The sequence below is a fragment of the Theobroma cacao genome, chromosome 2 (assembly GCF_053813885.1).
Source record: "Theobroma cacao isolate CCN51 chromosome 2, ASM5381388v1, whole genome shotgun sequence".
Taxonomy (NCBI): Eukaryota; Viridiplantae; Streptophyta; class Magnoliopsida; order Malvales; family Malvaceae; genus Theobroma; species Theobroma cacao.
This window is the reverse complement of record NC_142640.1, coordinates 9,020,824-9,033,502: the sequence shown is the minus strand read 5'-3', so window position 1 is coordinate 9,033,502 and position 12,679 is coordinate 9,020,824. Positions and strand designations below refer to the sequence as shown.

Sequence of the window (12,679 nt, the reverse complement as noted above, 5' to 3'; positions counted from 1 at the left end):
CCCAAAATCTAAACAAGCTAAATAAAGAGATTTCGTTGCTTTCTTTCTTGTTTCAATTTTTAGCTTTCCCAACTCTTAAAATTTTTGGATGCTTGCTTTGATTGTTAGAAAATGAAGTTTGGTTGCTTTAAAGCCAGTTCAAAACGTATATGATTTTGAAGCTTAGTTGTCTTCTATCTTAGGTATTTTCCTTATTTTTATTTATATTTTTGATAATATAAATCTTATTTATAAATTTTATTTTCTAAAGAAAACATTCAACACTTTTTCAAGCAATAATACACTAGACTATGAGTTTCAATTCCAAAACAAATATTGTCAATATAGTCCAATAACTGCTGTTAGAGCATCAGAATTTATATATATAAAACTCTATTTTATTTGTGAAGAGAGAAAATGTGAATTTTTTTCAAAGATGGCATCCAAACATGGTTAATGGCAATGTGCATTCCAACAATATGAAGATATTGACATGAGAAGAAATATATTCAAAATCAAAAGTTAAATGCAAATTGAAGTTGAGACTACAATGGAACATTGTCAAAAATTTGAGCATGCAATGGACTTGTTGTAAAAATGTTAGTTGTGATATGATGTTGTATGTATTTAGTTTGTTTAATTGTTGAAAAGCTGTTTAATTGATGTATGTTAGTTGATCAATAGAAAGAAATGTATTTAGTTGTTGATTTAGTATTAATCTCGTATTGAATGTTGGTGAATAAAATTTTTTCTTTACTTTATTATATTTATTGGCTTAATATAAACATTTTGTAAGTTTATTGACTTACTACTTTAGATATAAAAAAATTTTTGATACTATTTGAAAATAATCATATATTTAATTTTATATTTTATTATTAATATTTTTATTATTGATCGAATTAACATATTAATTTTTTTAAATTTTTAACTCTTATTCAACTGTATTTATCTTCTCCCCTCTCAATAAAATTTGGCTAACTCCGCCCTTACCGGTGCCTATCCCATGCCTAGCTAGCTTGGAAGGATAATACATTCGACTTTTACCCAGATAAGCATCCGTGTCCCTATGAAAAACTTTATTGAAATTGAAGAGAAAAGAATCAAATTAAGATGTTTAAGGAATAATGGTATATAAAAATGTAAGACAGATTCCTTAAAAGTACATGGATGCATTGATCAGAAACCCTTTATCTACGTAGCACTAGCGCTTGGATTTTCCAGATGAGCGATAGGCGTAGGTGATGTAGGCCCCAAGTGCTACAATCACCAAAACAGAGACCCCTATATTAATCAGCATCTGCCTCTCTTCATAATCCTCCGTGGCAAGTCTCTTTACGCTCTTCATTAGGGTGTCCATACCTTTCATTTCCTTGGCTTTTGCCATGAAGCTACCACCCTCCTTGGCCTTCCCTTCCGCCACACCAGCACCTTTATTATCTTTCTTCTTTTTCAACGAAAGATTCGGAATATTGCTTCCGGACATGGCAGAATCTTTCTTTTCTTTGGCCACTTTCGGTAACCCAATTTTACTTTCCCCCGTTTTCTCAACCATTTCAGCTGTAGAGCCTGCAGCACTCTTTTCTTCGGGCTGCTTTGTGGTAGTTGCAGTCGGAGCAACTTGCTTTTGTGTTTCTTCTTGTTGCTTCGAAGGCTGCAAAGTATCGACCTTCTTCCCATTAGCCTGTCTTTCACCCAGAGTGGATGGACTCGGAGCAGCTCTTGAAGGAATAATTTTAGGACCCTTCGGTGTTTTAGGCTCGGTTTTGGCTTTTTGCGGGGTTTGCGGAGGCGGTGATTTTTCGTCTCTTGGTTTTTCAAAACCAGATGTTGAAGTTGACGCAGGTTTGGGAGCAGTAGTTTCTTTTGGGTCCTTCATGGCCTTTTGGTCCCTGGTGGCCTTTGGAGGTGTAGTTTCTTTGGTGGTTTTTGCATCGTCTACAGAACTGGGTTGAGTAATTGTCTGCTTTGGCATTGTGATGGTAAGAACGCCATTCCGAAAACTGCCTTGAATTTTACCTACGACACAGTTTTGTGGAACAGGCAAGGCCTGGTTGACACGACTTCGTTTGTTCTTCTCAAGTGATCGTTCTGCCTGCAATTTGATCGTACGGGAGGAGTCAACATAGGTGACGATAATTTGCTCCTTGTCAAAACCTGTAAAATGGAAAACAAAGACAAATAAATCACACCGGAAAACTTGTTTCCCTGTAAAAATTATTCAATACAAAACAACATGTTTCAGAGAACAAACCTGGAAGATGAACAAGTAGAATATTTGCTGCTTGCTCTTCCTTCTGTTCCCATATGGGCTGGAAATCCTCATAAACAGTAACAGACAAGTTAGTTCGTGTTCTCCCCGCCATTTTCTCTATATCTTGTTCGGTTTGTTTACTACGTAGGAACTGATGCTTTGGGATTTTCGAATTGATGCCTTTGGATGGAAATGTGATTCTTCGCGTACGATTTCTACATATTTATATGGCATGATAGCCGCAAATTTCTTAATAGCCACAGTATTCTTTGTCGACCGCTTTGGTTTTGTGATGTTAGAAGGGCTTCAATTTCCTCTGACATTGTCTAAAGTCTTACTTGTTTTACAAATAACGTACAAGTTCTTTGTTTGCCCTAAAATTAATACTAGGAATCATACCGACGCTTCGCTAAAGCTTTTGACTCCACCCAATTTCTTCACAGCTCAAGTTATTTGATTTTAAATTCTATCAAGCTCATGCCTCCTCATGAAATTGGATAAAAGAACAAAAGTAAAAGCAAAAGCAAATCGCAGCTTTAACATAATTCAGAGAGAGAGATATATATATATATACACATTGACATTGGAACTCGAAAATATCTGGTTCCACCGACTCTGAAGTGAACCTAATAGGAAAGATACCAGCCAGCAATATAGTATAAAGCTACAGCAACCAATTCAAATATCAAAGGATATCCACATGCACCATCGCTTCCTCCAGTCCCTCGTCAATATCTACATTCTGATCTTTATCCTCATACTGCATGTCACAGGCATCCAATATCAGAGCCCCCCCAAAAATAAAAATTAAAAAACAACAATAACAATAACTCGAGGTTCTTGATAAGAACAATAACAAGAGTGCCACTATCAGATTAAGGCTTAAAGCAGATTTCCTGTACTCCAGTTAACATGGAACTTTGCAGAAAATGGGGGTTAAAATTTTCAATTATCCAATAAAAAGAGGAAGGTTATGATAACAAGAGTAAAATACTAAGCACGTGCTGTAAAATCCATAGGCAGAATAGGCAATGCGCAATAAAATTTAACTAACCTCTGAGTAACTATTTTGGAGGATTGGTGGAGGCAGGGGAAGTAAAAATGGCAAACCTGAGACCTCAACCTTCTCCTCCTCGTCAATTTCCAATACTTCATCATCATCAACTGCATTAGCAGCCATGCTTGTTAAAGGCAATGAAAGACCAGCATGTGCACTCTTCAACTGCAAAATTACATGGCAAAGGGTCAAAACTCTCTACTTAAATAGGTTCCTATTAGTGCCCCCCCCCCCCCCCCCCCCCCCCCCCCCCTCCCTGCATTCATCCACATGCATAAGCAGGAACATTTGCATACACATGTTGTAATGTAAAAATAGGGTGCAGTTCCTTCATTATGCAATTTTCTACTTGGTCTGACAGACAGATTATTCCAAAATAATTGGTTTCAGAAATAGATGAAGTTCCCAAAGAAATCTAGGCAAAATGCTCATCCTCCTCTAGAGGGAAGAGGTGGAGTTTTAAGAATGAGAGATATTCACACTGATTTATCTTGTAAGAGGACAGTAAAATTGTTCCAGCCAAAAATTTATTGTTACGAATTAAATACAACCAACAAGTTATCAAATATGACCTCACCAACAAGTTATCGAATATGACCTCACATAGCTAAATTTGAATCTGTCTTCCTCTCTTTTAGCAGTTTTTTGCACTCTTATCATTTATCGTTTACCATATACTTCCATTAACAAAGGCAATATTAAATTATAATTCAGGCATCTGTCAGACAGGTTTTAACTGTGCAGCTAAGACTGCATTTAAGCAGACACCTTGTAAGAAGATAAAAAAGGAAAAGAAACCTTGTGATTATTCCCTGCCGCATACATAGATAAATAGCTGAATAGGAAAAGAGCACCTTATCTTCAATAGACATGCTAACTGCGACTTTCTTTCCTCTCCTCAGTTTCTCGGTACTAGCCAAGGGCACAAGACTGCTGTTTCCATTGTTCAGTGACCCATTTTCCTTGTCTATATTTGATTGAGTAGGGTGTTCACTCCATCGAGACCGCTTTCCCAATCGGGTAGTTTCTGCCTCATGCCCTTTACCTTAGATTAGAACAGCAATAATACAATAAATGGGTCAGCATAAAAGACACAATGCAAACATAATATCCCACATAAAAACAATGGGAAAATAAAATTGATTTTGAAAGGTTTTGGAAAAAGCATGTATCTACTCTATAGTAAAAGATTTAGCAAAACCATCAAGGTCTACTTTAGTTTCTAGAATATACCGAGAGTTTGGATTCAACATATTAGGAAACTAGCATCACTGAGTAAAATGAAGCAAGGCAATGTTAGGGCTCCTTTCCAATAAGTCCAAATAAGATAAAATCTCCTATAAACTTGAACAGATGTTGGAAAAGAGGCAACATGTACATGGCTGGTAAAATTGTTGCAACCAATTCTGTAACCCAATACCACAGAATGATAGATAGCTTTAACTATTGACAGGTTAACTGATGCTTTTCTTTATACCAATAACCAATCAAGAGAAAAGGATACTCATGCAATAAATGAGCGTGAAAAAATGATTTTACACAGTGATATTAGATTGAACATTTGACTACTAACCTAATGTTGAAAGAACATTGAGCTTATCATGCATAAGCGATATTCCATCACTTTGAACAAGCTAGTACTTCAAATGCATTGCTCAAAACAACTTCAGCTTAAGAGCAAAACAGTAGTAATAGAGAACTTTTTCCTATGATTTACTGGTCATGTCATCATATAAGTCAGTTAGAGTTCTACATGCATGTGTCTTCCATATCTTCCATGAAGGATATTTATAAGGTCAGCTCACATTAATTTTCAGATAAAAATCCTATTTATATCTCAATTAAGATATGAGGCCTACAGGCTACAATTAAAAGTTACAACTTCGATATACACGGAAATAATTAAGTAATACACATTGCAGGGATTAAGAAGAAATTGAATTTTTGTAGATTCTAAATTCCACACAACAATACATGCAGATATATCAAACAAAGTACCATCAGGAATGGGCTCTTCAGTGATGTCCTGGTTGGCACACAGCTTCTTCTTGCTCAGAGAAGAATTACTCCTCATCTCATTCTGTGGATAGGACATATGATAGCCAGTAGTCTCACCCTCACTTACAATGTTGATGTTGGAATTCTCTTCATTGCCACTGGTTCCAGAAATATTTAAGCCAAGCTGTTCTCCCAACTTCTCCAAACGAGCTTGAGATCTACAAAATTACATAAAAAACAAATAAACGATATAACCTACCAAACATCAACAAGCACTACTTCAAATTTCAGAATCAGAAAAAAGATATGATGTATCAATTGCAATTAAGCTAACATATCAGACTAAGATGATATTATAAAATAAAAACTTACCTCTTCAGTTCATCTCCTATGTGCGAGCAACGATTGTGTGCTTTGACAAACTTCTTGATTCTTGAAGTAACCCTGAATATTTAAAAGTTCATAGAAAACGGGTAAGAGAGGGATCATCCATCCACAAGGAACAGTTAAGCATAGCATGTCTCTATCATTACAGTCCTGACTCTTGATTACCTTTTACACTCCTCTTTCTCCTTTTCTAATTGAGAACGAAGCTCCTCAATTTGCGAAGTAAGAGTACCTGCTTCTTGAATTTTCTCTTCCACAAAGATCTATGGTAGAATCAAGCATCAAATTACACAACTAAAATCCATCTTTCAAACATGCCAAAGATGAAAAAGAATTATTGATTTTAGAGGGGCGAAGAAAGCCATTATCATATCAATTACAAGGCAAAACAGGACAGATCATCTTTTGAGCATCATTAAATAGCTTGGCTGTTCAACCTGACTGTCTGGAGCTGGCTACTGAAATAATTAATAATCAAGAAGATTAAAATACTATTCTAGTTGCCTTTTCTTGGTCATGTATGCCCTCTTCCTTTACAAAATACATTGAAGATCTATTTCTCAATAAAACAAATCAATGCCTGCAGAGAAATCTATGCAATTATGTTGATATATCAGGCCTTAACGATATTGACATGCTATAAAAAGTCCAATCTATTACTTTTCAGGAGGCCAAAGAAATGGGGGGTGTTGAGGCCAACCATTTGACTAAAAAAAGGTGGGGGGCAGAATGAAGCAAACAAGCAAAATAAAACTTGATTATTTCGATTCTGCAGTTTCCAGATTCGAAGTACAGGCCAAACAATTTTCCACAGATGAATCAAGTCCTTCATGGAGTAAGCAAATAAAATCTATATTAGCAAGTTAGAACATAAAAGGTAAAAATTAATGAGACAAAGCTTCATTGTCACATGTGAAGGTGTATGCCCATTCACATGCATGGATGCAATTGAGCATATGTGTCCGCATGCTTACTAGCAAAAACCCATCATGACTGCAACCAATAAGCAAAGCAGCTAGGTAAAGATTCACTTTTTTTGTTTTGTTAAGTAGGTAAAAATTAACTGACCTCTAATTTGTGCTTGTGATGAATAAGTGTGTTAATATCCAAGTGAACTTCTTTCAACTGCACATAGTTAAAAAAAATGAAAAGAAGGGGGAGCAGGGGGGGTGTCAATAGATCGGACAGTGGGAAAACGATAAACCAAAATTAAGTTTAGACCAAAATCATTAAACCTGATCCTCAAGAATATTTTTGGGAGTAGAGGATATGTTTCTCCCTTCTATAACCAGATCTTCAATCTTGTTCGAAATTTTCAAACTTTCAGAAAAATCACTTTGTCCATCCAAGTGTTGTTTCTTCTTTCGGTTTCTGTCACTGCAAAAGGAGACCACAGCATCTTCAACTGAATTAAGTGCAAACAAGAAGATAACAACCATAAAAAAGCAAATGAGACATGCATAGAACTACAAATAGATTAGCCATTATACATAGAAAACAAGTGCTAAAAGTCTCATTGAACTAGGTACACAGATCCGAATTTAAAATTCTTTCATTAGTAAAACTCACCCTACTTCCCTTCCTTCAAATAAGGAGAGAAACACTATATATGGGATGACTTGCATGCTTATTTGAATAAAAACAGACCTTGCATCTCAGTGGGCTCCATCTAACTGGGAGATGTAGTTTAACTACTGAACTCACATTTTTCCCCTTTTAAGAATATTCTAGAACAATTAGAAACAAGTTCAACCAGCTACAATCACTCAGTTTATATGGTAGACATTAAGTTATGTAACATGATCCTTTTAATGCAAACCCTACCAGGAGAAGGAAACTCAATATAAGAGCCCCTGAAATTATATAAATAAAAGTAAAAGGCAGGAGTTTAGATTAATTAATAACAGGGCTACCTATAAGAGCTAGAGATATACTATACCAACAACCGAGCTATCATTTTACACTATAAGCATCAGGAATACCGGCCAAAAACAAAAAAAGAAGCATCAGGTATAGGTTGCAAAGCCTGAAACAAAGTTCGCCATCTACAGCTTTACTAGTTTGATGTTAGCAATGACCCCAAATCATGATCCAAAATTATATCAGTACCAGACTAAAAACCTATTGATGCTGGCTTTTAGATCAGTTTCCAATTAAATTGCCACGATAAATGAAGCAAGGTGAGTAAAAATAAATCAATAAACCAAAAATAAACATATAAATAAAAGAAAACTTTCAAAAAAGCAACTCCTAAATTGGTTTATATAATACCAAATCAGATACCATAGAGGCATGTGTTAAATTACCTCCTTTTTTCAAAGGACCTCATTGCGCTACGTCCTGCAATTTTAAATTCCATCAGAACATAAAAAAGTCAATCAGAGGGGAAACAGAAGAAAAGAGGCAAAAATTGGAAATAATAATGAAATACAGAGAGAATCAGCAAAACCAACCATAATGGCATATAGCTACTTTTAAATAATTTTTCAGAACTAATCAAACCAATAAGGTAAGATGTATCACATTGACTTCAATTTCATAACTTGTAAGCCAAGAAATAAGAAAAGTGGCGAAGACAGGGTAAAGCAGAACATAGCAATAGAGAATAATATGCATGTAAGGATAAAATTTCTGACCTCGTAATATCCGTCGGTCTCTCATATCTCTTCCTGGAGAATAACTTGGCTCTGGAGATAGCTTTCTGTCAAGCTTATCCCTCAAGTCGCCATCTCGATAGTTTCTTTTACCTGGAAGTGACAAAGAAACTTAGTATTGGTAACACAGACCATTTAGCATAATTAAAGTGTTTCAGTTAAAACAAGTACAGGGCCAAGCACAAAACCAGCGTTAAGCTTACCATCACATGGAACAATATGAGAAACATTATAAAGAACAATAATACTGCCTTCTTGCCAGTTTCAAAGGGGAGACAAAAAACAGTGTCCTCACATGTGAATAGAAAAGGAAAACCTGTATAGGAGCCTATATCATTGAGATAACCGCCGAATAATAGGACTGGAAAAAAGATAGTCGGCATAGTCCCATATCATCTGATTGTTCAGCATTAAGAAATATATGCATTCTAAATAGAATGCTAGGGCAGATTTCTCTCCAAAGCCGTATATATGACATAATAATAATTTGTCTGATAAGCAATACAAATAGGTCTATTCTGAGAGTGTCCGAACAAAATTGCATTCTTTCTCCATTCAAGAAATCCCTTCACATAGTCATTGAAGGAGAAGCAAAGAATTATGAAACACCACATGCTCCAGCAATATACAAACTGCAGAACTTTTGACAAATGACAGTTGACAGTTGCACATCAAATCTGCTTCACATCTCAATATTTGTAAGAACACATGTTCTGAGAAAACCTATCATGGAAACTTCATGAATGCTGCTTTGTTTCATGGATGCTTAATGACAAACCAAGATATAGCTGAGCAGGAAAAATACCAAAACCCGCTCTAAGATTTACCAATCAGCACAATCCTTTCTGAAGAAAGACAATACTAACCCTGTCAGTGGATGCTTTATTTAAGCTGAAACAGCCAGGTTGCTGACATAATCGAAAATAAGTCTCCAGAAGATGCCTAAAATAAGTTTAAAAACTGTGTGAACAACCGGGGATTCCACTCACATGTGTACACCAAGTTGATCTGACTTAGGCAGAATCAATTATTCGTTACAAAGAATAGGCAACCAAGCCCATTAGAATTTAAGATGAGGGAAGCAACAGACATTAAAATGAAATCACTTAAAAAAAGTAACAAGAAACACCAAAGTCAGAAGAAACAGCAAAACGAAGCAACAAGGCAAATGGAACACAAAATCAAATTTTGCTTCTCCAGTACGATAGCTTCAAAGTTTATATCAACTAAGGGTGAAAAGGAAAGTAAAACAACTAGAAGTCTAGAACTGGAAAGTAAAACAACTAGAAGTCTAGAACAGTTTCAGCGCGCTAGCAGGAAGACTCAACAGAGAATTTGTGTGCAGTAATACATAGTAGACTTCATCATCAGCCTCCTTTCGTAGACATCAAACTCTTTTACTTCCTTGTTCCATTTTCAGATACATACTAAAAGAACTAATAGCCCCAATTGCTCCACACAACGCTATTAAGTCCCTAATAAGTATTTACTTATTACAATTGATTTATTTAAGTCAGCAGAAAAATATTACAAAAGTTGCTTACGATGTTTTCCAATGTCCAGAATTTGTGCTTAGTTAAACTAGATTCAGTAAACTTTTGATAATTAACAAATAATTCACATCTAGCTTGCTATTCTGTTCCACTCGCTCTCTAACAAGTTTCCATAAAGTTAAAAAAAAAAAAACACTTAAAAAGAGTTCAAAACAAATTCACACAGGCAAATATGGCGAGAACACAAAAACTAACATTCAAAAGCAAGTAAAATTATTGCCACTATGGACAAAGTAACTTAACAAATAAATTATAACTGAAACGAGGGGAAACGAGCAAATTAGGGTTAAAAATTGGAAAAGCTAAGCTATTACCACCGTGAGAACCGGAGAAACGGCGGAGCTCAGCATCTCCGTGAGCGAAGGAGCAACTCTGGCGCGAACAACGTCCTCTCTGATACAATATGCACATCTTCGTTTTGAAAAGCTTCCTTTCCAACATTTTTGAATTTGTACGAGATATAAAAAATAACTTAAACAGATGCTCCAAGATTTGAATAATCGAGACTCTTTCACATGGAGGGGCGTAAATGCAAACAGAGTACAAATTAGGTTGACTTTTTCCTAATTATTAAAGATTATTTGCAGCTTGAAATTAAAGCGAACGTCGCAATTCCTGCAAGATTAGTAATAAATAATCGTTAGTTGAACCAAATGACCGTGTGGAAAATGTGGAATTAATGTAGTAACGGTAAACAAATAATACGACTTTCTGAAAAGATGGAAATTACTCTTAATCTCATTTTATCGCTTCTGGGGTTTTAAACGCCAAAAATACGGTTGAAGTGAGGCAGGTTGCGAAGCTGTTAAGAAGATGAACCCTATCAAGAGAGAGCGAGATCGACGAGCGAGAGTGAGAGAGAGGAACGAGGCAGGAGTATTAGGACCTTGCTGACCGACTGGCTGACTTGGTAGAGAGGACTTTGGGATTTGGGCGGGTTTTCTACGGGAAAACAAACACAGTGCGAAATCTAATATTTTGTTTAGCCCGCATTTTTTGGGCTGAAGGCCCATTTCTTAAAATTACTAGCATCAGTATTCTGCTGCAAAATATAAAAGAATCTGATCCTCTCTTTTTTCTCTTCGAGTTACGAAATTTTTTTTTGGGAATAAAGATTTATTGATTAATTAAATGTGGAATACAGACTCCCATCCTATCATTCAAGAGTAAAAATGTCGTCTCTACTGGAGAATCATACAAATTAATATCAAGACTTAAATCAAATCCTAAATTAGTCATAAAATCAACAACTTTGTTCTCCTCCTTACAAACTTGACTTATGTTAACCTCCCAATGTCTACTTAGCAAGTCTTTAATTGCTCTAATCACATCTAGGTTAGAGCAAGGATGTACAGATAAAGTATTAGGAAATTGAACTACTGCCTTATTATCAATCTGTAGTTTAAATTTGCGAAAGCCTTGCTCCCAATCCAATTGGAGACCCTGGAAAACTCCCCACAACTCTGCACGATATGTAGAACATGTGCCTTGTTTGCGTGCATATCCCATTACCCATGTACCATCTGAGCTTCCCAAGACTCGTCTAGCAAAAGCAGTCCTAATTCCATTCGACTAGTGGTGATATCCACCCCACTAGTCTTTCTTCTTGTCAATTCAAACCTCCACTTTGTAAAGAAAGGGTTATCCATGTATTATAGGTTGCCATCGCCATGCTTTTGATTATACTCAACTAGTCTTCAATGGAGATTTTATTACCTTCAAAGATAAATAAATTTCTCCATTTCCAAATATACCGGTAAACCATACCAAAAACAATGTTCCAGGGTGTCGTAACGTGCAAATTCGAGAACCCGACCGCTAGATGTGAAAAATTTAAGGAGTCATCATCAATCTTTTTTATCTAAGTGCGACCTATTAAATTTGTTCTATTCGACGGAGTTTTAAATTGATATTAGATCCCTTAAAAAAATGATAAACTAGTTTGTGAATTTTTAGAATTGGGTTCGAAAATACGATTATGTACGATGAAGGATTAGTACCCTCGTGACGCCCATTCTACGAACAGTACCATTTAATCATATATTGCCGTATTATAGCCTAAACTATTGATTTTATTCTTATATTTCCAGAATTTTTTGTTTATTTATTCTATTCTTTATTTTATTAGCAAGCTAAAACATTTTATTCGATTTTACTAGTATGACGTGCACATAATGCAATTATGAAATGCATGGCACAAAATCCAAATAATGCTGAACGAAAACCTTTTATTGAAGATATTTCTCAAATTCGCCCATTATACTAGTAGAATCCGGAGATATTCTCTCACCTAGGGAATTACGAGAAAAACTTACCTTCGCAAGTTTAACGAGTAAATCCCATCATCGGGGCAATCGTTTGTAAGTAAAAATAATATTTTCGTGAATGCAATCCTACTACGAGTGAAAGCCTTTTATTAAAGATATTCTTTAAGCTCTCCCATCATACTGATGGGACTTAAGGATGTCTTTTCACCTATGAAATTTTTTGAAGGAACTCACCTTCTCAAGCCCCCTTGGAAAGTCTCATCCTCAGAGCTTTGACTCGTGTATACAATACGTCTAAATGCCATGACATTTAGCAATGCAATAATAAGGTGTGATGTACCATAAATTTCAATATTTGTGCATTAAACTTCCTACAACTCTTTTGTTATTTCTTTGAAATTTCTTTTTATTAATTTTCTTTGTATGCATATATATCATGGACAAATATTTTATATTTATTATTTTTATCTAACTATATTTTTTATTTCATTTCATTATATATATATTATATTCAAGTATTTATCTATTTT

General features: G+C 35.3%; 2 protein-coding genes across 4 annotated transcripts; both read right to left on the bottom strand.

The window, feature by feature from the left end:
- Nucleotides 1-1,087: 1,087 nt before the first annotated feature.
- On the bottom strand, nucleotides 1,088-2,613 carry LOC18608527 (uncharacterized). Its single transcript, XM_018115797.2, has 2 exons — nucleotides 2,234-2,613; nucleotides 1,088-2,136 (listed from the first exon to the last, which is right to left on the bottom strand). Exons 1-2 carry the CDS (start codon nucleotides 2,343-2,345, stop codon nucleotides 1,184-1,186), a joined length of 1,065 nt encoding a protein of 354 aa, XP_017971286.2. The 5' UTR covers nucleotides 2,346-2,613; the 3' UTR covers nucleotides 1,088-1,183.
- A 132-nt stretch (nucleotides 2,614-2,745) lies between these two features.
- On the bottom strand, nucleotides 2,746-10,799 carry LOC18608526 (Zinc finger C-x8-C-x5-C-x3-H type family protein). 3 transcript variants are annotated; one of them, XM_088803514.1, is made up of 13 exons: nucleotides 10,613-10,798; nucleotides 10,197-10,497; nucleotides 8,533-9,174; nucleotides 8,312-8,422; nucleotides 7,982-8,015; nucleotides 6,911-7,052; nucleotides 6,744-6,800; nucleotides 5,841-5,938; nucleotides 5,661-5,732; nucleotides 5,289-5,506; nucleotides 4,145-4,335; nucleotides 3,288-3,455; nucleotides 2,746-2,993 (listed from the first exon to the last, which is right to left on the bottom strand). In XM_088803514.1, the coding sequence occupies exons 4-13, from the start codon at nucleotides 8,334-8,336 to the stop codon at nucleotides 2,919-2,921; spliced, it is 1,080 nt and encodes a 359-aa protein (XP_088659640.1). In that variant the 5' UTR covers nucleotides 8,337-8,422; nucleotides 8,533-9,174; nucleotides 10,197-10,497; nucleotides 10,613-10,798; the 3' UTR covers nucleotides 2,746-2,918. The 3 variants fall into 3 exon arrangements, with proteins under 3 accessions (XP_088659640.1, XP_017971266.2, XP_088659641.1); XM_018115777.2 differs by lacking the exon at nucleotides 8,533-9,174 and having other exon boundaries at nucleotides 10,613-10,799; XM_088803515.1 differs by lacking the exons at nucleotides 8,533-9,174; nucleotides 10,613-10,798 and adding an exon at nucleotides 9,196-9,271 and having other exon boundaries at nucleotides 10,197-10,334.
- Between the last annotated feature and the right edge of the window lie 1,880 nt (nucleotides 10,800-12,679).

What these genes read in the sequence shown, in the direction of transcription:
- LOC18608527 (XM_018115797.2), bottom strand. Translation starts at nt 2,345, where the DNA reads ATGGCGGGGAGAACACGAACTAACTTGTCTGTTACTGTTTATGAGGAT. An exon ending in TCTACTTGTTCATCTTCCAG is followed by an intron (nt 2,137 to 2,233) that starts GTTTGTTCTCTG and finishes TCCATTTTACAG; the next exon opens with GTTTTGACAAGGAGCAAATT.
- LOC18608526 (XM_018115777.2), bottom strand. Translation starts at nt 10,323, where the DNA reads ATGTTGGAAAGGAAGCTTTTCAAAACGAAGATGTGCATATTGTATCAG. An exon ending in TGAAGAGCCCATTCCTGATG is followed by an intron (nt 4,336 to 5,288) that starts GTACTTTGTTTG and finishes TTCTAATCTAAG; the next exon opens with GTAAAGGGCATGAGGCAGAA. An exon ending in GCATGTCTATTGAAGATAAG is followed by an intron (nt 3,456 to 4,144) that starts GTGCTCTTTTCC and finishes GTAATTTTGCAG; the next exon opens with TTGAAGAGTGCACATGCTGG.